Raw genomic sequence first — 27231 nt, 5'->3', positions numbered from 1 at the left:
TCCCAGTCGCTACTCACCAAAGTAGGAGGTGGAACAATGTTTTGAATAGTATGTTATGCCAATTGAGCTTGATGTCCCCTGTGACTATGGTCCCAAGCCTGCAGGATCAACTACTCGGTCGCTCTGGGTAGCTGGCTGTGACCAAGCAGTGACCACAACCTTGCCCCTTCCAGCAGTTTTCTTGTTGAGTCTCTAGGATTTCCTACGTATAGGATCATACCATCTGCAAATAGAGATAGTTTTACCTTGCCAATTTGGATGCCTTTTATTTCCTTTCTTGCCTTATTGCTCTTTCTAGGACTTCCAATACAACATTTAATAGAAGTGGTGATAAAGGGCATCTTTGTCTGGTTCCTTTTTACAAGGGGAATGTTTTCAGTCTCTCTCCATTGAGAACAATGTTAGGCACTGGTTTTATATATATATGCCCTTAATTATGGTGAGGAATTTCCCCTCTATTCCTATTTTCCTGAGTGTTTTTATCAAGAATGTATGTTGGATTTTGTTTTGATATGATCAACTGGTTCTTTTCCTTTGTTTTATTTATGTGGTGGATTATGTTGATTCATTTGATTTCTTGACTGCTGCTTCCATAGTCACTGATTGGGATCTAAGTAAAATGAAATCTTTGACAATGTCAGTCTTTCCTCTGTTTATCATGATATTCCTTATTGCTCTTGTTGTGATAATTTTGTTTTCTTTATATTGAAGTATAATCCATACTGAAGGCTATAGTCTTTGACCTTCATTAGTCAGTGTTTCAAGTCCTCTTTGTTTTCAGCAACATATGTCATCTGCATATCACAAATAGTTAGTGAGTTTTCTCAATCTGATGCCCTGTTCTTGCCTACAGACCACCTTATCTACCAAATGACTTCATGTTTTGTTTCTTCATAAGCCAATACTTACTTTTCTGGCAGCACCACAGAAACATCATAATCTGTTGGAGTGAGACATCGAACTTCTGAGTAAACCCGATCCCTAAATCCAGGGAAAAGGGAATTTCCTCCTGTCAAAACAATGTTCTTAAAAAAATGTGGCTGCATTTCTGTTAAAAAAATAAAAAGGGGGGAAGAAGGAAAGAAAAGGCATTAGAAAGTCTGTTTACTTATCTTCTGGAAAGATGATACAGAATTATGTAAGAAGCAATTAAAGGTTATAGTTACTAGTGCAAAACTGTAAGATTTTTGAGGTCCACCTAAAGATTTTGTAATAAGGTTATAGTTCACTCAAACAGATATATTAAACAGGATGTAACATGACCTCATAGATATCTACCTTTAAAAGAAAGGGCTAAAGAGAAGGTACAGCATTATCAGTCACTTGAATATACATGCAAACTATATAGAAATGAGTCACCTTGTAGTGGAAAACATTTGATTATTATAATCATTCTCCCCTAAATCACAGGGCACCTTATTACAGGATGAAAAGAAGGCCCCTTTTGTGAAAGTTTAACTTAGGAGCTCAAATATCCATGTTATCTCACTGAGACAGACATATGTATTGTTTAATACTTAAATCTGATAGTGAAAAACACTCATAATCTAATATTTAAAGCAAGGATGGACATATGAATACTCATAAAGTTATATGATGGCAAACATTCAGTGCTATCAGGTTGGCCAGCATTAAAAGCCTATAGAGCACCACTGGGAAGTCTATCAAGAATGAATAGGGACTGGTCATGCCCCCACATGCTTCTGGTCACCAACACAAGGACAGAGTTCACCTCATATTGACATTGAGTCTTAAAAGATGACTTTACGTTAAAGCAGAGTAGCATATGAGATGTTATATACATCACGATTGCAACCTTATATAAAATGTAAAAAACTTATGTGAAGGTAATGGAATTACATGGTTTTCTTTTTCATCTTTTTTTTTTCCCCCTAAATGGGAGGAAAGCACATTGTTCATGTTAGATTTTCTCCAATGCCTAAACTGTTCCTTATGAGCTAGGAGAACAGCTGCAAGACAAAAATCCCTGACACACTAGTACATGAGTTAGTAAAAGTATCCTTCAGGAGAACCCAGAAATCACTATGAAGGACTACATTCCGATTTCTTTAAAATTCACTTCCTGTACTTAGTCCAAATATAGAAAGAATGAGCCCGTCTATCAGCAGCTAACAACAAATTGTTAAAATTATAAATTTCTATTCTGTTCCAATTTTGGTTAAATTAAAACTTTTCTAAAATAGATATGCAATGGGAGGTAGAGACAACAAAGATGAACCCTTTGCACACACTGTCCTGCGTCATCAGTGAAGGCAAACGTTGATATACGGGTGGATAGATGGGTGGACAGGCTGACCCATTAGGTATATTTATGCAGGGGGAAGTGTGCCCAAGCCCATGTATAGGGTTGGCAGACAATGTTTCTATAAGTGTATTTGTATGTTCTGTAAGAATTCCCAGGTATATAGTAGAGCTGACACGGGACAAGGTTGTAGTCACTTCTTGGCCACAGCAAGCTACCCAGAGGAAGCAAGTAGTTAGACCTGTAGGCTCGAGACCATAGTCACAAGGGACATCAAGCTCAATTGGCATAACATACTACACAAAAATATTATTCCTGGGTGGACAGGCTGAACTATTAGGTATGTCTATGAAGCGGGGAGTGTACCCAAGAACATGTATAGGGTTGGCAGACAATGGTCCTGTAAGTTTATGTGTATGATCTGAATTCCCAGGTGTATAGTAGGGCTGACAAGGGATAAGGCTGTAGTCACTGCTTGGTCATAACCAGCTACCCAGAGGGACCGAGTAGTTGAATCTGTGGGCTTGGGACCATAGTCGCAGAGGACATCAAACTCAATTGGCATAACATACTACACAAAACATTGTTCTACATCCTACTTGGGAGCTCTGGTAGCATAGTGGCTAAGACACTTGCCTGCTAACCAGATGGCTGGCGGTTCAAACTCACCAGCCACTCCTCAGGAGGAAGGTTGGGCAATCCTACTTCCGTAGTGATACTGCCTCGGAAAACCAAGGAGGGGTCGCTATGAGTCGGGTTTGACTCGACGGCACATAACAACAACAACAACAACATCCTACTTTGGCAAATAGTGACTGGGATCTTAAAAGCTTGCAAGCAGCCATCTAGATGCCAACAATGGGTCTCTCCTCATCCAGAGCAAAGAAGAATGAAGAACCAAAGACACATGGAAACAATTAGTCCTAGTGACTGGTACATCATCTGATCTGCAGCCTATATGACTAAGAGACCAGAAGAACTAGATGGTGCCTGGCTACTACTGTCAACCACTTGGAAGGGGATCTATGTAGGAGATCCTGGATAGAAAGGGAGAACAATATGGAACAAAACTCAAAATGATTTGGAGAAAAAAAAAGGGGGGGACCAGGTTTGCTGGTCTGATAGAACCTGGTGGAACCACTGAGACTATGGCCCCCAGCTTCCCTGCAGGTCTGGAATTGAATCCATGCCTGTGGCTTCCAGCCAAACAACAGACAGGCATATGAGTTGAACATTTACCTGAGGTAGATACATTCCTTGGAGAGAAGAATCATGGGAGAAAGAAGGGCTGCTTATGCACAGGAAGACAGCTCAGAGGGCTGGAGTGCATGGAAGGATGGACACAGGGAAGAGCTAACTATGGGGAGGAAGTAGGAGGGGAGCTGTTGCATTGTGGTAAATTGTGGTCAATGTCATGAGACAAAGTGTATGTGAACTGCTGTATGGAAGTAAATTTGCTCTGTAAATTTTCACCCAAATCACAATTAAAAAAAAAAAATTGTTCCACATCCTACATTGGTGAGTAGCAAGTGGGATTTTAAAAGCTTTCAAGTGGCCATCTAGATGCAAAGATGGGTCTCTCCTCATCCAGAGCAAAGAAGAATGAAGAAAACCAAACACGCATGGAAACAATTAGTCCAAGCAACTAGTACACCATGCAATTCTTAGCCTATACAACTATGAGACCGGAAGAACTAGATGGTGCCCAGCTACCATTGTCAACCACTCAGAGGGAGACCTATGTGGGAGATCCTGGATAGAGTGGGAGAACAATGTGGAACAAAACTCAAGATCATTAAAAAAAATAGTAATAAGGGACCAGGTTTGCTGGTCTGATAGTCTGATAGAACCACTGAGATTATGGCCACTAGGTGATTTTCAGGTCTGGAACTGAACCCACTCCAGTGGCTTCCAGCCAAACAAAAGACAGGCAAATGAGCTGAACATTTACATTAAGTAAATTCAATCCTTGGAGAGATACAATTATGGGAGAATAAAAGGGCTGTGTATGCACAGCGAGACAGCTCGGGGGGCAGGAGTGCATGGGAGAGAAGGACACAGGGAAGAGGGAAATATGGGGAGGAAGTGGGTGGGCAGCTGTTGCATTATGGGAAATTGCAATCAATGTCATAAGACAAAGTATATGTGAGCTGCTGTATGCAAAGTGAATTTGCTCTCTAAACTTTCACCCTAATCACAATAAAAATAAAAAAAATAGATATGCAAGCTAATAAGACAAATTTCTACAAGCTTAAATGCGTCAAAATGACTTGTGGTATATCATATTTGTAATCTGGGACCAATAAAGTAAGAATTTGTAAGGTATACTGTGGGATCTGGAAATCTCTGTGAATGAAACAGACTTGTACTGGCTTGAAATTATTTAGAAGAAACAAATTATTTCTCCAGGGTTCTTAAAGCTTATGATTAAAAAAAAAAAAAACACCATTACTCCTCAATATTTTACTGTCAGCTTTTACATACCTTCAGGTAAGTTCTGAATTGAATAGACAATAGCTTCTGGAATTCCCATTTCTTGAATGCCTATATCAGAAGGATTAAATAGTATTTCTGGAACAGCAAATCTCTCATTGGCCAGACGAAGAATTTGTTCCCCAGATTTGTATTTTCCACTTAACACCATCTCTTCCCTTGGCTTAAAGGAAAGTAAGATAAAAAGTTTCAGCCAATAATTAAGAGACAAGTCTGACAGGGGTGAAGGGAAAAACAACGTAACAAAAGCCTGTGACTAGTACAATATATCATTAAAGAAACAGAAGACATGGAGAGGTACACATGACATACAGACAAAAAAGGCAACTACTACTGCATACACAATACTGCATTATCAGTAACAGTAAACACTAATCTACGGGTGGATACAAAGGTAGACAGGAAAGAGTATCAGGTATGAAAGGCGAAAAGGAATATAGCCACTACCATACCTATGTTTGGCAGATGACATTCTTACATATGTATTTGTATGTGCAATAACAATGTCCAAATGCAATTTAAAGCTAACAAGGGGCAAAGTTAGGATAACTTCTTAGCCACAACTAAGCACCGTAAGGGAGTGAATCTCTGGTTGTGGGAGTCATCAGTCAACTGGCACAACACAGTATACAAAAATACTGTTCTATGTCTTACTTCAGTGAGTAGCAACTGGGGTCTTAAAAGCTTGCAAGCAGTCATCTAAGATTTAACTGTTTGTCTTTCCTCATCCAAAGCAAAGAAGAGTGAAGAAAATCAAAGACACACTCAGCCTATATGACTATGAGACCAGAAGAATTGGATGGTGCCCGGCTACCAATGCCAACCATTCGGACTGGGATCAAAATCAAGTATCCTGGATAGAGTGGGAGAAAAATGTGGAACAAAATTCAGAATCGAAACAAAAGGCCAGGCTTACTGGCCTGACAGAGACCAGTTAACCCAAGGCTATGGCCCTGAGTCACTCTTTGGGTCTGGAACTAAACGCACTCCTGTGGCTTAACTCTCAGCCAAACAACAGGCAGGCCGAGCTGAACACCTACAAGGAGATGCACTCCTTAGACTTATCAACAAGAGAGATCAGAAGGGCAGCATTTGCACAGGGAGAAAGGCAGGAAGATGGGAATGTATAGGCAAGAAGGACACAGGAAAGGACAACCACAGGGAGGTAGTGAGAGGAGAGCTGTTACAACGTTGGAAATGTAACCAGTGCCACAAAACAAAATGTGTATAAACTGTTAAATGTAAAACAAATCTGCTTTGTACTTCACCCAAATAAAAAGTTTGTTTTTTTTAAAAAAAGTTTCAGCTATATTACCTAGCTCACATGACTAAGTAATAAAAACCCACTGCCATGTAGTCAATTCTGACTCATAGCGACCCTAGAAGACAGAGTTGAACTGCCACGGAGGATTTCTAGGTTATAAATCTTTATGGATACAGACTGCCTCATCTTTCTCCCATGGAGCAGCTGGTGGATTCAAACATTCAACCTTTTGGTTGGCAGCCCAATGCTTTAACCATAGTTCCACCAGAGCTCCTCATTTAGTAATACATAATACAAATATCTTAAAATGTTCTGGAATGTTTCAAGATTCTCAAAAGTTAGAAAAAAATGTGGTCTCTCTTCTGCTGCCTAAACCAGACAAATAAATAATTATTGACGCTAATAAGGCTATACCTGAAGGCTCATCTGATTTTATTCCAGTTACTTGAAAAGAGAGAGAAGGTAGATGAGAGGAGCAAGAACTTCATAATCTACCTATAGTAACAGAGAGCACACAACATACTTCAAGTAAAAATATTTACTTTAAGTCTTGGGTTCCTACCTCTATCTCCTTTCACTTCCCAATGTTAGATGTTTAGTGCACATGGGGCTCTGATCTATTAGGGTTCCTCCTCTTCCTTGCACAAAATCTCACACCTTTAAATTTCTTTACTATTTATTCAATCGGTATACAAAAAACCAGTTTCCAAATAACTTAAATATAAAGTTATTCAAGGACCTTATCCTTGAATGTTGTTTTTGTTATGTTGTTGTCAGGTACCACTGAGTCACCTATGACTTACATGTAACAGAGCAAAATGCTGCCCAGTCCAGTAGCTAACAATTTCACCTTTGTATGAGGTCCATGTGTAACAAAAACATACTTTCCACAACCATGACTCACATTCTCTTTTTTTCTCTTGTACTAACCCAACCCAAGCCCAATCTCTGCGCTGTGTTCCTGTAGGGACCAGAAAATATAATCTCCTTCCACAACATTCTACACTGTAAAAATAATGGTCCCTCGCAGAGACTATGGCCCCTAGTTACCCTTCAGGCCTGGAACTGAACTTGCTCTCATGGCTTCCAGCCAAAGAACAGACAGGTTTATAGGGTGAACATTTATATCAGGTAGATACACTCCTTAGAGTTATCAATTGTGGGAGAACAGAAGAGCAGTGTTTGCACAGGGAGACAGGTCAGGGAGTGGGAGTTCATAGGAGGGAAGGACACAGAGAAGAAGGAACTACAGGGAGGAAGTGAGAAGAGAGCTGTTACACTATGGGGAATTGCAGTCAATGTCACAAAACAGAATGTGTATGAAGTGCTGTATGGAAAATAAATTTGCCCTGTAAACTTTCACCCAAATCACAATAAAAATTTTGAAAAAAAAATATCAATAATAATGGTCCCTCCCTTTCAATCTTACCGACAATCATCAGCTCCTCTATTCTAGTTTCAATTCTGGACATTCTATTTGTTCTCTAAATGCAGTTTTCTTCCTATATCAGAGTAAATCCTAATCCTTTTTATAAGTATAAAAATATTTAAAATATATGAAAAAATATTAAGAATTTGTTGTTAAACCACTAAGTGTATAGAATATTACAGATTCTTTAATACAACCAGTCTTCTACTCTCTGTTAAGGCCTCTGCTTCTTCAGAGAGGCTTTTCCTGACTCCCAAACAAAAGTAAGGTCCAACTATTATTCTCTAATATCATCCTAAATTATCCTTCATAATTTATACTCATCACCATTACATATCAAGTTCTTTTCAGAGTGTCTAGTTCATAGCACCAAAACAAAAACTCACAGTCATTAAATCAATTCCATCTCACAACAAAACTAAAGGAAAGAGTAGAACTGCCCCATAGGGTTTCCAAGGCTGTAAAGCTTTAGGGAACCCTCATCTTTCTCCTTCGGAATAGCTGGTGGGTTCAAACTGCCGATCTTTTGGTTAGCGGCCAAATGCTTAAACCACTTGTGGTGGTTATGTTTGTGTATCAACTTGGCTGGGCCTGGTTGAGTGGCTGGGCACCTGGTGGTAGTTATTCCCCATGATGAGACTGGCAGTCAACTCCATGGTGGGATCTACCACAAGTAGCTGAGCAGCTGCTCTAGGTATGTGGTCTGTTTCCCATATATAAGTAGCAGCTTTGGGAATGGTTCTAGCCTATGGCACACTTGGACCCTGCATATAGCCGTGTCATTGCTCAGCAGCCTGCTATGCTCTGCCAACCTTGGGACTTACAATGGATTTAAGTTAATGGCCTACCGTGTGGTTTGGTAACATCAGGACTGTGCCTTTTTACTTGTCAACCTTGGGGTTTCTCAGCCTCAGTAGCCAGCAGCTAAGTCAAGAAATGCCTCTAGCTTCAGTGGGCCAGGAGTCGGAGGCAGAGCTGGACCCCAAGGTTGAGGGACTTTCACCCAGCCCCTGTTGTTGTTGTTATGTGCCATCGGGTCGGACCTGACTCATAGCGACCCCTCCTTGGGTTTCCGAGGCAGTATCACTACGGAAGTAGATTGCCCCATCTTCCTTCTGAGGAGTAGCCGGTGGGTTTGAACCGCCAGCCTTCTGGTTAGCAGTCAAGTGCCTTAGGCACTATGCTACCAGAGCTCCCACACCCAGCCCCTAGAGCCTGGCATTTTGAACTTGGACTTAAAACTCCAAACTGTAAGAGAATAAACTGTTTGTTAAGTCCATTCCATTTGTGGTATATTTCCTGTCAGAGTGGTACTAGGTAACCAGAACACCACTGTACCACAAGAGCTCCATGGTTCATAGTACATATCCAATAAATTCTTGACAAGGCACACAAGCCAACAATGTGCTGTTCATTGTATTAGACAATTTACATACATTATCCCACTGAACTTTCACATAAGCCCATAACATAGGCATTTTAACTTTTATTAATGATGCAACTGAGGCTCACCAAGGTTACATGCCTTGCCCCAAGTCATTTGTCTAGTAACCCAAAGCACATACACAGTATTCCTTTTACTACACTGCCACTCTTGACCTGGATATGATTCAGACTCTATCTTTTAGGAAATTGATGTCCAAAACATTATCTTTAAATAAAAATACCCTACAAACTGCATAATATTCACAACACCTTAGGAAGAACAAGGAAAACTATAGAGGCAGTCCCCAGATTATAAACATCTGACTTACATACCACCTGTAGTTACGAACCAACCCTACTAAAGCCAATTATATTACAAATTCTAGGTACAGACAATGCTTCATAAAAACAAACAGGCACTACTTTGCACCACACATGAAAACGTATTATTATTATGACCGTATTATGTTAAAGATGTTTTAAGTGTATCTGGAAGTATTTCATTAATGTTTTTTATGCATTGAATAGTATATTATATACTATGACAAACATTTGACTGACATTAAATACAAACCATACTTAACTCTTCCGACTTAACGTACAAAATTCAACTTAAAGACAGAACGGAACTCATTTACAATCCAGGGACTGCCTGTAAATCACATTTAACCCAATTAAATTACTGTACAATGACAAAGAGAAGAATATTATTGCTTTACAGATGGAGTATTTTTCCTTCTCAGGCAGAATGAAAAGGATTTCCTATAAATTAACAAATGCATGTAAAACTGATACTGACTTGAGCTTAAGAGACATAACTCATTTTGTCAGCCATCAAAACAACATCAGACAGATGCAGACTCAGAATTTTAATAGACAAACTATTAAAGGTTATCTAGTGTGTACTCCTGATTTTACAAACATCGTTCATGTGCCTTACACAGGATCAAATATTAATTCAGGGAAAGGGTCAGGATTAGACATCCTTGTTGAATGTTAGGAATAAAGCCATTAATTGATAATATGTAATCCAATACTACAAGTAGTTCCTGTTTTTTAGAGGTATAATTCCAAAAAGATTTTTCTTTACAACACAGACAAATGGCAGGATTTACAAAGGTTGCTGGAAGTTGCAACTTGTGTCAATATAGGCCATGATTACTTCAGAGCCCTCATAAATTCAAGGCCAGTACCATTAAATAAATGATCATTTTAAATTACAATGGCTCTGAAGAAAGTGGTAATCATTAATTAGGAGGTAACTTACTCATTTAGGTCAGATAAACTGCATTGCACTTTAGTAAGTATCTTCTTTCTGATAAAATATAAAACTGAAGTTTCTATCAGTTGTAATCAGTAACAATATTATAGACCTTGTTATTGTTGCTATTATTAGCACTTGAAAAATCAAGGGTATAACTTTTATCAAAGTATTTAAAAATATTCTTGAATAAACAACATCAAAGTCCAAATTTTAATAATGTCTTAAGTACAAAGGCTCTCCAAACTAAACAGAATTCCTCTTCATTTTATGTAGTACTGCGTTTCTAATTCCACAAACGTTTATCAGCTGTCGTCTAAGTTGCTGCACATCAAACAATGAAAATATCTTAATCAATGAAAACAAGTTAATCAAGTATTAAAGAAGTCAGAATAATTATGTTTTAGGATTAATTCTAACATACATAAAATATAACACTTCTAAATCTTGAAAATTATTAATATATGTGCATGATTTAACATGGACTGTGAATACAATGTAAATTAACATTAATTGATAAAATAAAGATGAAACCATTATTTTTGAAATAAACATTAGATAAACTATTCCATGATATGATGAGAGACCAGCCCAACTGACTCTGCTCACTCACTCAATATCAAAGTGCATGTTACAAAGGAGATGAGTAACCGGGAGTCTATACTGAGTTAATGAAGCACTGTTCATAACTAGATTCTGTTCACAAGGTCAAAGACAAATAAAAGGGAATAGCTGCAAACAATCTTGGGTGGCTTCTGCTTTATTTCGCCAAAGACAATGGTGAATAAAATAATGGTTAGCTGGGGGAGCCACCACACTTCCACAGCTTATCATGGAAGGTGCTGATTTGAGAAATCAAGGTTTATGATTTGACAAGAAACTGGCAGATTAGAACACAGTTAACAAGAACATAGTATTTTACAATCTAAACATATCACAGTGCCATAAACTGGCAGGAGAAAAAGACTGATTTCCAAACATAGTTGACCATCTAATCAAGTGGCAGAACTATTTTTTCCTTTTATTTTTAAGTAGAGGCCACACCAGATTGTGATTCAACTTAGAGCTTAGCATTTCCAGGGATAGGAACCAACAATATGATTGGTTTTTTATTAAGTACCCAAGGTGACTCCAAGATTGGTCAGGTTTGGGGAGTTTGGGAATCACTAAGACTATACTCAGGGTCCCCCCCTGTAGAATTGTGGACTCTTTACCACAATCCATCTGTCAGTTTATTGCACAGTGGTAGCTTGTGTTTTGCTACAGTGCTGAAAGCTATGCCACCAGTATTTCAAATACTAGCAGGGGCAACTATGGTGGACAGGTTGTGGGGAAGCTTTCAGTCTAGAAGAAAGGCTTGGTGATCTACTTCTGAAAACTGGCTAATAGTAACTTCACATGTCATAACAGAATACTGTGCTAAATAGTAGTGGAAGATGGGCCCCCTAGGTTCAAAGGCACCCAAAACAATGGCTGCAACAATGGACTCAAGCATAGCAATGGTCAAAAATGCAGCACCGGACTGGGCAACATTTCATTCCGTTCCACCTGGGTCTCGATGCGTCAGAGCCGACTCTACAGCAACAACATCACACCTGCTAACATTATACAGTCCCGTACATTCTCACATGGTGTTTTACATCACTGGAGTGTTTTATGAGGATGATCAAATATGCCTAATGAGAAAGAGGTTTGCTACCTAAATGTCAGGGGCAGTTTTCCGTGTCTTGTAAAGCAGAAAAAAAGTATGCTTTCTATAAACTAATTAGGATTTGGGCTTCCACATTTCTAACCTGTACATTCAGGTCCAGAGAACCTGATTCTATGATTCTGTCCTAGTCCCCACTTCTGAAAGTCAGCCTAGGTCTTTCCACAGCATTTGTTTCTAAGGATACTGCAGGATGATTTCAATTTCCTAAGGTCCCAGTAGCTTCCTCTGAATTCTGATTTGTACATCACATACTAATCTGTCCAATAAAATGCTTTTTTTCAGATTTTAAGCATATGAAGAAATGTATAGCTAATTATATAAAAACTATGACAACCAACATAATACAACTTTACAGGTAAACACTCCCAATTTTTCTTTTTAATCTGGTTATCACTTACCTAAAAAAAAAATAAAAAGCATAGACTTTTACTTCATATGTATTCTTAAACAACATAAATTATTGTTTTGCACAGACTGAAACTGTACATAACTTCTAAAACTTCCTTTTCCATCAAACATTATGTTTATGACATTTATCCATGCTAATGATAAATGTTCTAGTTCAATTTCATTGACACCTATTATTTTATTATGTTGTAGTTTATAGTGTTTTCAATGCCTAATTTCCAGAAGTAGATCTCTAAGTCTTTTTTCCAAGTCTGCTTTAGTCTGGAAACTTCAATGAAACCAGTACACCATGGACCCTGTTGGTATTTGAAACACAGGTAAAATAATTTCCAGCATCACAGCAACATGCAAGCTATGACATACAGCAAACTGACAGGTGGGAAAGCCTCAGTAAGACGGATGGACACAATAGCTGCCATGATGGACTAAAACATACCAACAATCTCGAAGGCATCACAGGACCAGGCAGCATTTTGCTCTGTTAGACATGAGGTCAACAAGAGTTGGAGCTGACTTGAAGGCAACTAAAATAACATAGTTTTTGAATAGCAAGACTTCCAGCAAGGTGGTGGAATCGGCAGACAAGCTATAAAGACCCTCTACAACAAAAAATGAGAAACCAGTTGAAACAGATACAAACTGAAAAGAAGGAATAAATACAGTAGGTAGAGACTTACAAATGGAGAGGAAGTCAAGCTGATTTCACAATAAAACAGACCATTTTAAACTTGGGATTAAAATAGTAGTCACAAGGTAACTGCAAAGAAAATGTATAAACCATCTCATTAGAATAAAAAACAGAAAAGGCACAAATACTTAGCAAACACTAAAACAATAGTAACAAAAGAAATGGTAAGAAAAAACTGATAAACAAAATGAGTTCGGCACAGAAGATTATAAGGAACAAAGAAATAAGCAACACCACAAAAAACACATAACAAAATGATAGTGATAAATTCATACTGGCTGATAATTACACTGAATATCAATGGATTAAATGTACCAGTCAAGAGACAGAGGACTACAGACTGGATAAGAAAATATGACCCACCAATATGCTGTCTATAAGAGATATATCTTAGACACAAAGACAAAAATAGATTAAACATCAAAGGCTGGAAAAAAATAAATCATCACGCAAATGGTAATCAAAAGAGAGCAGAAGTGGCAACATTAATTTCTGATAAAACACACTGTAAGACAAAAACGGCCATAAGACACAAGGGCATTTTACAATGATTAAAAGATCACAGCGGACATAATGATAATAAATATGTATACAAAAAAAAAAAGAAAAAAGGAGAAGACACAAATAAGAAATAAAACAGGCAACTTCATGATAGAATCAACTAAAATGAAAAGGATAATATCAAGATACTATGAAGAACTGTATTCCAACAAATTTGAAAACCTACAAGAAATGGACAGATTTCTAAAAACATACTAATTACCTAAACCAACAGACTGAGGTTGAAAATTTGAATGGACCCATAACAAAAGAAGAAACAGGTCATAAAAAAAGATACCAAGAAAAAAAAGTTCTGGTTCAGAGAGCTCCACTGGAGAGTTCTACCAAACATTCAGAGAAGAACTGATACCAATCCTACTCAAACTATTCCAAAACATACATAAGGATGGAATCCTCTCATATTCATTTTATGAAGCAAGCATAACCCTGATACCAATACCAGGCAAAGACACCACTAGAAAGAAAAACTACCGACCAATATCCCTCATGAATACAGACTTAAAAATCGTCAACAAAATCCTAGCCCACTGGCTCTAACAACATATCAAAAAAATTATACATCATGACCAAGTGAGAGTCCTTCTGGCTATGCAAGGGTGGTTTAATACCAGAAAAACAATCAGTATAATCCATCACATAAGGAAAAGAACCATATAATTCTATCAATAGATGCAGAGAAGTTGTTGTTGTTGTTAGGTGCCATCGAGTCATCTCTGACTCACAGTGACCTTATGTACAAGAGAACGAAACACTGCCCACTCCTGTTCCATCCTCATGATCCCTGCTATACCTGAGCCCATCATTGTAGCCACTGCATCAATCCATCTCATTTAGGGCCTTCCCCTTTTTCACTGACCCTCCACTTTACCAAGCATGATATTCTTCTCCACAGAATGGTCCCTTCTGACAACATGACCATCTCTACATCAAAAAGACAAACAATCCAATTCAAAAAAGGGCAGATGACATGACTAGACACTTCATCTAAGAAGATATTCAGGCATCCAACAAATTCATGAAGAAATGTTTGCAATCATTAGCCAATAAAGAGATGCAAATCAAAACAACAATGAGATAGCATTTCACCCCAACACTAATAGCAAAGTTCAGTAAGACAGAAAATAACAAATGCTAGCAAGGGTGTGGAGAGATTGGAACTCTCATACACTGCTGATGGAACTGTAAAATAGTACAACCACTGTGGAAAATGGTAGGGTGTTTCCTTAAAAGGTTGGAAATAAAAATACCATTTGAACCCGTAATCCCACTACTAGTCATATATCCTAAAGAAGTGAGAGCCAGGGTATGAAAAAATATATGCACACCCATGTCTCCATCACAACATTATTCACAATAGCAAAGAGATGGAAACAACCTAAGTACCCATCAACATGTGAATGGATAACAAAATTAGGGTACACACACACACATAATGGAATACTATGCAACACTAAAGAATAATGACAAATCCATGAAACTCTTCATAACCTGGATGAACCTGGAGGACATTATACTGACTGAAATAAGTCAATCAGAGAAAGACAAATATTGTATGAATCCACTACTGTCAAAAGTCAAGGAAAGGTTTATACATGGAAGGAAGCTTACTTTGATGGTTACCAAAGATAGGAGGGGAAGGAAGAGGAGGGAAAATTGTTAGCTAGGTAACAGACACATATTGATTTGGTTGAAAGAAAAGGCAATACACCAAAAGTCAGTGACTAGCATAATAACACACAAGAGAGGTACAGACAACCAAAGGAAATACTTTTACACACATAATACTGCATTATCAGTAGTAACAAGCATTAATCTACAGGTGGATACACAGGTAGACAGGCCAAATGATCAGGTATGAGTAGGTAAAAGGGAATATACCCATGACCATTGTTCTGGTTACCTAGTGCCACTCTGACAGGAATATACCACAAATGGGATGGCTTTAACAAACAGGAGTTTAGTCTCACAATTTGAAGGCTTTAAGTCTCAGTTCAAAGTGCCAGGCTCTAGGGGCTGGGTGAAAGCCCCTCAATCTTGGTCTTTACCTCTGCCTCCTGCTCCCAGCCCACTGAAGCTAATGGTTTTTCTTCACTCGGCTCCTGGCTACTGAGGCTGACAAACCCAAGGTCAACGAGCACAGTCCCACTATCACCAAGCCACATGGCAGGTCACTGATTCAAGTCCATTAAAAGTCCCAAGATCAGGACAGTACGGCAGGCTGTTGAACAATGACTCAGCTACATGCAGGGTTCAAGTGTGCAATAAGCTTACAGACCATTTCCAAAGTTGTTGCTTTTTATGGGAAGTAGACCACATCCCTCAAGCAACTACTCAGCTGCTTGTGGTAGGTCCCACCATGGAGTTGATTGACAGTCTCATCATGGGGAATAACTACCATCAGCTGCCCAGCCACTCAACCAGGCCCAGCCAAGTTGACACACAACCTTAACTACCACAACCATCGAAAGGTTTGGCAGATATTTCTACATAAATAGTCATATGTGCTAATAATGTCCACTGACATACAGAGGTAACAGGGGGCCGAGTTATGATAACTTGCTATCTACAACCAAACACCTTGTGGGAGTGAGTTGTAGGCTCAGGTCCATGGTCATGGGGGACATCAAACTCAACTGGCATAGCATACTACACAAGAACACTGTTCTATATCCTACTACGGTGGGTAGCAACTAGGGTCTTAAAAGCTCATGAGCAGCCACCTAAGATGCAACAATTGGCCTCCCCTCATCTGGGCAAAAGAAAAGTCAAGAAAATCAAAGACTCATGGAAACAATTAGTCCAAGGGACTGGGTACTTTAGCCTACGTGACCCTGAGACCAGAAAAGCCAAATGATGCCCAGCTACCATTGCCAACAACTCAGAAAGGGATTGAAATTGAGATCCTGGATAGAGTAGGAGGAAAATGTGGAAAGCACTCAAAATCATAAAAAAAAAAAAAAAAAAAAGGTCAGACTTCCTAGTCTGACAGTCTGGTGAAACCCCTGAAACTATGGCCCCTGATCACCCTTCAGGCCTGGAACTGAACTCACTCCTGTGGCTTCACTTCCAGGCAAACAAAAGACAGGTCTAAGAGGTGAACAACACCAAGGAGGTGCACTTAGACATCAACTATGGGAGATCAGAAGGGCAGCATTTACGCAGGGAGAAAGCTCAGAGAGCAGAAATGAACAGGAAAGAAGGACACAGGGAAACGGTAAGCACATGGAGGAAGTAGGGAGGAAGAGAGCTGTTACACTGTGAGGGTTGCAATCAATGTCACAAAACAAAATATGTATGAACTTTTGAATAGAAAATGAATTTGCTCTGTAAACTTTCACCCAAATCACACACAAAAAAAGGCAAATATCTTTGTCCTCCCTGCCAAAAAAAAAAACAGTTTTGTGTAACATGAACACATCACAATGTATTCTTCTTCCATTAGTGGATGCTGGGGCTGCCCCTATATGTCATTATTTTAAACTACATTGCAGTGAATGTTATCATAAATGCTTCTTTATGCAAATGGGCTTATGCTTTTAACTAAACATTTTAAACTGCCTAACAGTCCTTATCAACAGAAAAGCGAACTTTGTAACTATTCAAGAACAGAACTGATCATTTATCTGAGCTCATCAAAGATAAGGAGAATTTATTTTGACATACAAGACAAACTACATTTCAACACTTTGAAAGTGCATTGCATTTTACCCTTTTCAACCTATAATCTCATTATATCAGACTAAACATGAGTACAATTCTACCCTGGGCCAGCTCTGTCAATAATTTTACAAAAGGAAAATAATTAATTTCTGACTGGATTTAAACTAATTCTTAAGTAAACAGAAAGGTTAACCATAATATAATTAGTGACGCTATTTATCTCCACATTTGTCCCACGTACCATCATTCAGCTATCAATTCTTTTTCTAAGTAAGTTTATTGAGAAATTTACTAACCATATTTATTCACTTGTGTCTGGAGAAAGTGCTGCCAGGAAGACAGGTGACAGCAACTCTCCAAGACCCTGCTAATCCCAGCTGAGTGTGAGACAGTTTTCAAATCTGATTCAGGTGTAATGTGAAGAAATACCATTAAAGATCGGTAAACTTACCTTACAAAAGCCCTTTTTAATTGTACTGAAATCAGGCAAAACATAGTCTATCATTACTGTATTTTCTTCTCCTTTCAACCTAGAAAACAAAATAGAGATTTAGGACATATTTTAACTATGTGTAACATCACCCAAGAATAAACTTTCCAATTCTTAGATTACTATTATACATACTTTGCAATATCCATGTCTCTATAAAAATCCTGGGATACATAGCATACATCTTCTTTTACTTGATTAATCACATGTGTTTCATCCATAACATGTAGTTGCCTAAATAGAAATAAAAATTGTAAAATTTGAAATGGGAAAAATTTAAATATAACTTCCAATAAGTCTTAAAATATTTTAAATTAAAATGTCAGGTAACTTGATTTTTTAAAAAATTAAACTCTTGAATGTGTAAAACGTATTAACTTTACAAAGTATATATTTTCACTTTCATTATCATATTTATGCCCAACATTATTCCTCTTAAGGCAGGTATTAGTCTAGTTTGCAGGTAAGGATACTGAAAACAAAGCTGGTTTGGTGAATAGTAACTACAGTCTTAAAAGCTTGTAAGCAGCCATATGGGGGTGCAACTATAGGTTTCTCCCCATTTGGAGCAAAGAAGGGTGAAGAAAATCAAAGATGCGAAGAAACAATCAGTCCAAAGGACTAATGGTTCAGGTGAACCCCAGCTTCCATGACCCTGAAACCAGAAGTAGACGGTGCCCAGCAACTACTGCTGACCACACCGAAAGGGATCACAGAAGGAGGTCCTGGATAGAGTGAGCGAAAGAAACATGGAACAAAACTCAAAATCATAAAAAAGGCAAGGCTTACTGGTCTGATAGAGACTGACAGAACCCTTGAGACTATGGCCATTAGATACTCTTCAAGCTTAGAACTGAACTCACCCCTGTGGCCCAACTTTTCAGCCAAACAATAGAAAGGCCTATAAGATGAACAGTAACACCATGGAGGTACGCCCTCATTAGATCCATATGATATCAAAAAAGCAGCATTTTTTTTTTTTGAAAGCTCAGAAGGTGAGAAGGGATAGGAAAAAAGGACAAAGGGAAATGGTAAACACAGGCAGGAAGCAGGAAGAATGCCGCTTCATTGTGGGGACTGCAATCAATGTCACAGAACAAAATGGGTGTGAATTCTTGAATGAGAAACCAATTTGCTCTGTAAACTTTCACCCAAAGCACAATAAATAAATAAAAATTTTAAAAACAAAGATATTCCAAGCATGCAGCCTGAACACAGAGGAAAAATGGATTAGAGATGTATTAGAAAGTTAATAAAATATCGAGCTATTTTCCTGGAGGAAAAAAGAAAACAACTGTTAAATCTCTTTCAAAATAATGCGTATCTGACTAAAGAGCAAACCACCCCCCAACCACTCTGAATAGAATCTTTCTAAAAGGGCTTAACTTTTCATACTTTTTTAAAAAAAGATTTTCATTGTTTTGCTTATGTAAAACCAAACTCACTGCCGTCGAGTAGATCCCAACTCACAGTGACCCCTCTTTGGGTTTCCGAAGTAGTACCTCTATGAAAGTAGATTGCCCAGTCTTCCTTCAGGAAAATAGCTCGATACTTCTGGTTAGCAGTGAAGTGCCCTAGCAGATGTTTATATATATTTACGTATATATAAATATATACGTGTGTGTGTGTGTGTGTGTGTGTGAGACTCATATGCACTTTCTTTTCTGATTATCAAAATACTTTGAGTCAGCACACAGTACGGCACAAGAGCAGATGTTTATTAAATACTTGATGAATGAATCAAAGAAAACATGGGTTTTACTGTTGAAAGTAAAGATGTAGAAAGAAATAAGCAAAAACGTGTGGTTTTTTTTGAATATTTTCCTCTGAACTTATATTTTACTACATCCTATATATTATTATGTATTTTTTTTAATATCTTAAACAAAACATTACCTCATGAACATTTTTGTATGCTATTTCATATTATTTAAAACTAGGATTTTTTTACTGCCTTATAATATTCAATCAGACAGGTCTATTAAGATGTATTTACCAATCTTCTGATGCTGGAAAATCAGAGGAAATATACTGGTGTATTTAGAAACATGTGCTTTGGAATAAGAGACCTAGGTTTGAGTTACAACTTATCTTTCTCCTTGGGACATAATCTTTTCAACTCTAGAAAGGTACTAAGACATAATCTTTGCAACCTACTTATCAGAGGTGTAAGAATTATTCTTATGATACATGTAAAGGGTTTTTCATAGTCTCTGTACTCAATAAATAAAAAACATTATTACTGCTTCTATCTTTTTGCCTCTGGAGTAACAAATATCTTCATGTTTACTATATTTCATCTTCTCTAAAATGCGCCACTGTATCAATGAGAAGAAAAGGTTTGTTTCTCAGGTTTCTCTGTTAACCTATGACATAACTCTTAAGATACCATTAATTGGAAGATTCAGTTTAGATGCAAACATGTGACCAAGTGCAGCCGAGAATTGATGAAATACAGTATCTTTGTCTATACTTCTGATCTTTTTATTATTAAGTCATACTATGGACATAGAATAGAAATATTTTTAAGTTTCTTGGTATATTGTCAAACTGTTTACCAGAAAGGGCCTATCAAATGATGTGCCAATCAACAGTGAACAAGAATGCACACATCACAAATCTTCAAGAGCAAAAATCTTAACAACAACAACAACAAAAATTCTATTAATTTGTATTGTAAAAATGGTATTTTAATTTGCATTTATTCTATCAGGAAATAAGTGGCATAAGGAGAGGAATTCTTGCCTGTTTTGTTTACTGACGTTCCATAATCTCCTAAATACTTGTTTAATAAATATCTGCTAAATTGAATCGATGACTGTTACAGGTAGGTGTTCAACATTTATGCCTGAGAATGATCCACTTACATCCTTGGATTGTATGTAACTTGTAAGAATTATTATCTATTTGTGCCACTGACCATTTGTTTTCTGAAAATTTTCTAACCATTTCATACTGGGATAGTGTTTTTCTTATGGCTTGATAAGATATTTTTTGAAGATAACAACCCTGTGTCATGTTCATTTATAAACTACATATGTTTATATTCTAAACAAAATATTATCTCATAAACATTTTCTTACGCTATTGCATATTCTGTCATATTTCTTTCAGGTTTATTTCTCAGGTTTATGTTTGACTTCATTTTGTTTACAAAGGTTTGTGATACATATAGCTTTAAAGTTTTTAGTAAAATATATCATTTTTTATGTCTTATTTCTTCAACTGCTTTTATGCTTAACAATTCAGTTAAGTATTTCCTTCTTAAGATTTTATTTTTACATTTTAGTCTTAAATTGATTTTAGTGTACAAGACAAATTAAATTTTTAATATGATTTTTCTCCAAACAGCCAACTTGCCCTGTATCCTTTCTTAAGTAAGTTATTTTCTTCCCCCATTGGTTTCTGATGTTTTCTTTCACATATATTATTTTTGCTTTACATATGATGTTTGATTCAGGATTAGTTACTCAGTATCACGAATCTGTCAGTTAATTCTCAGACTCCAAAACCAAAGCTACTGCCACTGAGTCAATGCCAACTCATAGCAAGCCCCATTGGGTTTCCAAGGCTATAAATAAATCTTTATGGAACTAGATTGCCTCATTTTCCTCCTGTGGAGCAGCTGGTGGGCTTGAACTGCTAGCCTTCTGGTTAGCAGTAAAATGCCTTACCCACTACACCACCAGAGCTCCTTAATTCTTACAAATTATTGCTGTTAGGTGCTGTCAAGTCGGTTCTAACTCATACCGACTAATAATAATAATATAGATATAGATGTACAGAAATATATATATGAACCACACTCACTGCCGTTGTGTCGTTATATATATTTTTTTAATTCACCATGGAGGAGAGATACTGCATACAAGCTCGGCAACCAAAATGCCTGGGATCTGACTATTGACCATATCTGTCTCAATCTTCTCTCCATTTCCAATTTGCTGCTTTTAATCTGATTGGGCTGAGGTGCTAAGGGTAAAAACTCATTGAAACTAAGCCCACTTCTACTGGGTTCTGCAATTAATACCATTCACATAATCAAAATATAGTACGTGATTTTTTATTAGCTTTTTATTTTTAGAATTAATCTGTAAGCAAGGCAAGAAAGATTTAACTATACTTAAAAACATAGCATGTAAATGTTCTAAACCTCAATAACTCAAAAGTAGCAGTACAGCACTATGTTTAATGAACAGTCTGTCCCTGAGCATACATACTACATGAGTCCATTTCTGTAACACTCTTGAAATGACATACAGCATAGAGAGGAGCAAAAGGATGCTGACAGTACCATATTGTCCAAAGTTAATGTGGCAAGAAATTGAGATTTAAAAACCTATTTATAATTTTAAACACAACAGAACTAAAAATAATAACATAAAATGTAAGAGGCAGAAGAGTGGGAGGTGGCTAAGTGCACTAAATTCTTCTTCTTTAGTGGACAGTCAGCTAATATTGGCTAATCAAAAAACAAATATCAACATATTTGATTAAGGCTTATAGAAATAAAAAAAATACAGATACACTTCAAATATACTCTCTGTGAAGCATAACTGAAGTGAGAGACAGAGAGAAGGGGAGATTATTCTCCTTTTAAGCTCTCGTTTCCTTCCATGCATTTTGAATTTGTTTCACCATATACAATATTTATAATTTTAAATAAATTAAATTAAACATCCCCAAATAATTAGTGAAATGCTAATTATTTCAGAATTCAACCAATTTAAATATTTCACACCTGTTTTTAGTATCTAGAATTTGGAACACACTTTTTGGTAATTAATAAAAATTTTACACACTAGAAAACTTTCTAATTTGGTCATCATTAGTATTTAACATGTAATATAAAACTGCCTCCTGCAGGTAGAACTAAAGGTAACAAATAATTGTAATTGCTTTAAAAAGTACATCCTCAAAGCATAGAGAGGTACATGGAAGGTACAGAAAACACGCATTGTCAGTGAAGGCAAACATTGATATACAGGTGGATAGATAGGTAGACAGGTGAACTATTAGGCATGTCTATGCAAGGGGGAGTGTGCCCAAGACCATGTATAGTGTTGGCAGCCAATGTTTCTACAAGTGCTTTGCTACGTTCTGTAAGAATTCCCAGATGTACAGTACAGCTGACAAGGGACAAGGTTGTAGTCACTTCCTAGGCACAGCCAGCTACCCAGAGGAAGTGAGTAGTTGGACCTGTGGGCTCGGGACCATAGTTGCAGGGACATTGAGCTCAACTGGCATAACATACTACACAAAACATTGTTCCACACCCTACTTTGGCGAGTAGCGACTAGGATCTTAAAAGCTTGCAAGCAGCCATCTAGATGCAATGATGGGTCTCTCCCTGTCCAGAGGAAAGAAGAATGAAGAAAACCAAAGATTCACAGAAACAATTAGTCCAAGCAACTGTTATACCATGTATCCTCAGCCTATACAACAACTGAGACCAGAAGAACTAGATGGTGCCCGGCTACCACTGTCAACCACTCAGAAGAGGATCTATGTAGGAGATCCTGGATAGAGAGGGAGAACAAAGTGGAACAAAACTCAAGATCATTTGGGAAAAAAAAAAAGGGGGGGACGACCAGGTTTGCTGGTCTCATAGAGCCCGATGGAACCACTGAAACTATGGTCCCTAGCTGCCCTTCAGGTCTGGAACTGAGCCCACTTTTGTGGCTTCCAGCCAAACAAAAGACAGGCATATGAGGTAAACATTTACCCTAGGCAGATACACTCCTTGGAGAGACCAATCATGGGAGAATAGAAGGGCTGTGTATGCACAGGGAGACAGCTCAGGGGGCAGGAGTGCATGGAGGGAAGATCACAGGGAAGAGGTAACTATGGGGAGGAAGAGGGAGGGGAGCTGTTGCATTGTGGGAAATTACAGTCAATGTCATGAGACAAAGTGTATGTGAGCTGCTGTATGGAAAGTGAATTTGCTCTGTAAACTTTCACCCAAATCACAATTAAAAAAAAAAAGCATACCCTCAGCAACCCTCCTCTCAAAGAATCAAAACTGAGGTCAACTTTACCTGTAAGAGATGATCTCCTTTAGATGATTTGTTAAGAGTTTTCCTCCCACATTTATCCTAAAAAAGAAGAATCCACATATGGTTCAGTTATCACATATTTACTCATCCTCACTCTAAGAAACATCATACAAATTAAATGCAACTTACCGAATAATTGCTTCTTTTTTCTTTTTACTTCTACAATAAGGAACAATATGTGTAAAAGAATATCCACTATCTACAATGATGCAGCATAATTCAGAAGGATTATCTCGGAAATACCTATGTGCGCTGAGAGCCCCAGCTACAAAAAAAAAAAAGAGAGAACATTACATTAAATAAATGTATAACATTAATGTAAAGCAATAAAAAAATAAACACAAAGACCAAAATTTTCCCTTTTATTAAAAAAAGTTAAAGTAATAGCAATTAACTGTGTCACAAAATATTTGCAGTGTTTAAACTTTAGAGCATCACACTTATGTGGTAAATAGGATGAAAAGAGTAATATTTTTATAATATTTTTAAAGGTATTTTTTTTCATTTCACAGGCAGTAATTCTTACAACAAAGGCTAATTTTCAATATTTATTACATGGCTGGCTCTATTCTACTCTACATGTTGAGTGGGTGTTTTAATCCTCACAATCCCGTTTTGCAGATGAGGAAACTGAAGTACAGAGAAGTTACACATCCACGGTCACATGGTTAGGAAGGAGCAGAGCCAGAATTCCAGCCTAAGCAGGTGGCTCCAGAGCCGGGTTTCTCAACCTTAGTACTGACATTTTACGTTAGACATTCTTTGCTGTGCACTGTCCTACCCACTGGAGAACACCTACCAGCCTGTCTGACCTCTACCCATTAAAACCTAACTCACTGCCATCGAGTTGTTTCTGACTCATGGCAACCTCCATTGAGTTTCCAAGGCTGAGGCTGTAAATCTTTATGGAAGCAGATCGCCCAGTCTTCCTTCTGCAGAGCAGCTAGTAGGTTTGAACCGCTGACTGTCCAGTTTGCAGTCAAGTCCCTTATCTACTACACCACCAGAGCTCCTTTCTATCCACTAGATGCCAGTAATCCTCTCTGTTATGACCACCAACAATGTCTCTGGGCAGCAAAATTACCCACCACTGAGAATCACTATTCTACAGACTGAGCTGTTAACCATCTATTATATTCTCTGTTCTACAGACACATTTTCTTCAAGCCAAATACTTGAATACTGATTATTTTTCACAAAACACAAAGTAAAATTTCATTGTACATAATCATGCAATGAAGTGCTCACCTTTAATAAACTTGTTTAGATGATATTTCACCAACAATCTTTCAGAGATTAGAAATATACTGCTAGTAACTTGACCAGTCCCTGGAGAAGGATACCATGCTTGGTAAAGTGGAGGGTTAGAGAAAAAGGGGAAGACCCCCCAATGAGATGGATTCACACAGTGGCTTCAACAGTGAGCTCAAGCATAGCCAGGAGTTTGAGGATGGCACAGGAGTCTCATTCTGCTGTGTACAAGGTCACTATGAGTCAGAATCCACTCAACAGCACTTCACAATCTTTAATCAAGGAGCTCTGGTGGCACAGTGGTTAAAGTAAAACAAAAGGTTAGCAGTTTGAACCCACAAGCTGCCCCACAGCAGAAAAATGAGGCAGTCTTCCATAAAGATTTATAGGCGATGGGGTCGTTCTACTCTGACCTACAGAGATGCTGGGAGTCAAAATTGACTCAATGGCAGTGGCTATCATATTAATCAAAATATTTCCTGAGAAGAGTCTAGTAACGATCCCTAGCTTAAAATTCTATATTTTATTTCTTTCATATACAAAAGAATGTCACTCAGTATTCTAGGATTTTAAGCGTCTTTGAGCTCTGGTGGCATAGTGCTTAAGGCATTTGACTGCTAACCAGAAGGCTGGAGGTTCAAACCCACGAGCCACTGCTCAGAAGGAAGACTGGGCAACCTACTTCTGTAGAGACACCGCCTCAGAAACCCAAGGAGGGGTCGCTATGAGTTGGGTTTGACTTGACAGCAGTGAGTTTGTTTTTTTTTTTTGGTTTATCCTATTCACATTCATGGGAGTTCTGACAGTGTGGTGCCTAAGGCATTTGACAGCTAACCAGAAGGCTGGTGGTTCAAACCACCAGCCACTCCTCAGAAGGAAGATGGGGCAATCTACTTCCATAGTGATACTGCCTCAGAAACCCAAGGAGTTGTCGCTGTGAGTCAGGTCCAACTCGAGGGCACATAACAACAACAAGAAGAACAACAACAACATGTAACTCAAACCTAAACCACACCATTTACTCTTAATACAGCTTGGAACTGGTATTCTTCAAACAAGATTTCATTCATTGATTCCTGAATTGAGGTGAAGTTAAAATATGGTTCTGTGATGATAATGTTAGTATCTAAAAAGTCAACCTATGGGAGGAAAAGAAAACATTGTAACTTGTACACATAATTATAAAAACTAGTTATATAAATATATCAATTTATTTAATACTCACAATAGTCCTATGAAATAAGTCTTATTATTATGTTCATTTAACAGATGAGCAAACTGAGACACAAAAGGTTGCATTAGTTACTGGTTCATAAAGGTAGTTAGTGACTTATATAGCTAAGATTTGAATGCAGGGAGTCTAGTTATAGAATCCATGCACTTGACTATTGCATAATTTTATCTCTCATAATGGCAGCATTAATAAAATGGTACTGTAAAATTGTTTAAAGATAACTGTGCAAAAGTAATGAATAACATGTATACATATATTAGAGCAGTTGTTTTTAAAAGGAAAAATGTGAGAAGCTTTAGAACGTTTAAAGTTCACATAATTCTCTCCCATACCTCTTAAGAAACAGTACAATTTGAATGTTCTCTCAGTATACCCATAGTCACATTAGACATTAAAAGCACAAATTCTTTTTGTAATATCACATGTTCAGATATGTAAACATGTTATTATGAAAATAAAAATGAGATAGAAATCTGAAGTGTAATTTTAATCTTGAGTTGCATATTGGCTTTCTCTACTCAACCTACATTTCACTTTAGAATAGAAATTCTATTCACTTACATTTATTTAATATTTAGAAAATCAAAGCTAGCTACTGTAGAATTATAGTGATTTAAATATATACTGGGAATATATCCCTGAGTCTCTAAGTCTTAAAACATAAGTTCTCATTTCTCATTTGAGTAAGACATGGAAACAGAACTTGAATACATACTCTAATCTGTTACCTGATACATTTCTTTTCCAAAAAGGTAATCCCAAACTTGTCTTTGAACATCCCAGTTCACCAAGTAGCCCTAAAAAAAATTACAAATTATCAAAAATACTTAAATACTTATTTAAAAAACAGATTAATATACTGCAAATCATCAATTTCCATCTCTTTATGATTACCTTCTCTAGTCTAATGCAGTAAGACTTCCAAATAATCATATTGGTATGCTTTTCTTCTTTTTTTTTTTTTTTTATTAGGATTTGGGTGAAGATTTACAGAGTAAATTCACTTTTCATACAGCAGTTCACATATACTTTGTCTC

At 37.4% G+C, this 27231-nt stretch overlaps 1 protein-coding gene across 1 annotated transcript in view; it reads right to left on the bottom strand.

Moving 5' to 3' along the window:
- The window catches only part of ACTR6 (actin related protein 6), a 40877-nt gene that overhangs the window by 8322 nt on the left and 5324 nt on the right, over positions 1-27231 (bottom strand). Inside the window, exons 3-10 of the mRNA XM_007947200.2 lie at positions 26923-26991; positions 25976-26099; positions 23839-23974; positions 23692-23748; positions 17789-17887; positions 17615-17693; positions 4748-4919; positions 910-1048 (exon numbers count right to left, since the gene is read on the bottom strand). Of these exons, the coding sequence (XP_007945391.1) occupies positions 910-1048; positions 4748-4919; positions 17615-17693; positions 17789-17887; positions 23692-23748; positions 23839-23974; positions 25976-26099; positions 26923-26991 (875 nt within the window). The remainder of the gene's footprint in view (positions 1-909; positions 1049-4747; positions 4920-17614; positions 17694-17788; positions 17888-23691; positions 23749-23838; positions 23975-25975; positions 26100-26922; positions 26992-27231) is intronic.

Source organism: Orycteropus afer, unplaced genomic scaffold (assembly GCF_000298275.1).
Source record: "Orycteropus afer afer isolate SDZICR_OR568_19922 unplaced genomic scaffold, OryAfe1.0 scaffold00177, whole genome shotgun sequence".
Taxonomy (NCBI): Eukaryota; Metazoa; Chordata; class Mammalia; order Tubulidentata; family Orycteropodidae; genus Orycteropus; species Orycteropus afer.
Note: the sequence above shows the minus strand (reverse complement) of the source record. Positions and strands in the feature narration are given on the sequence as shown.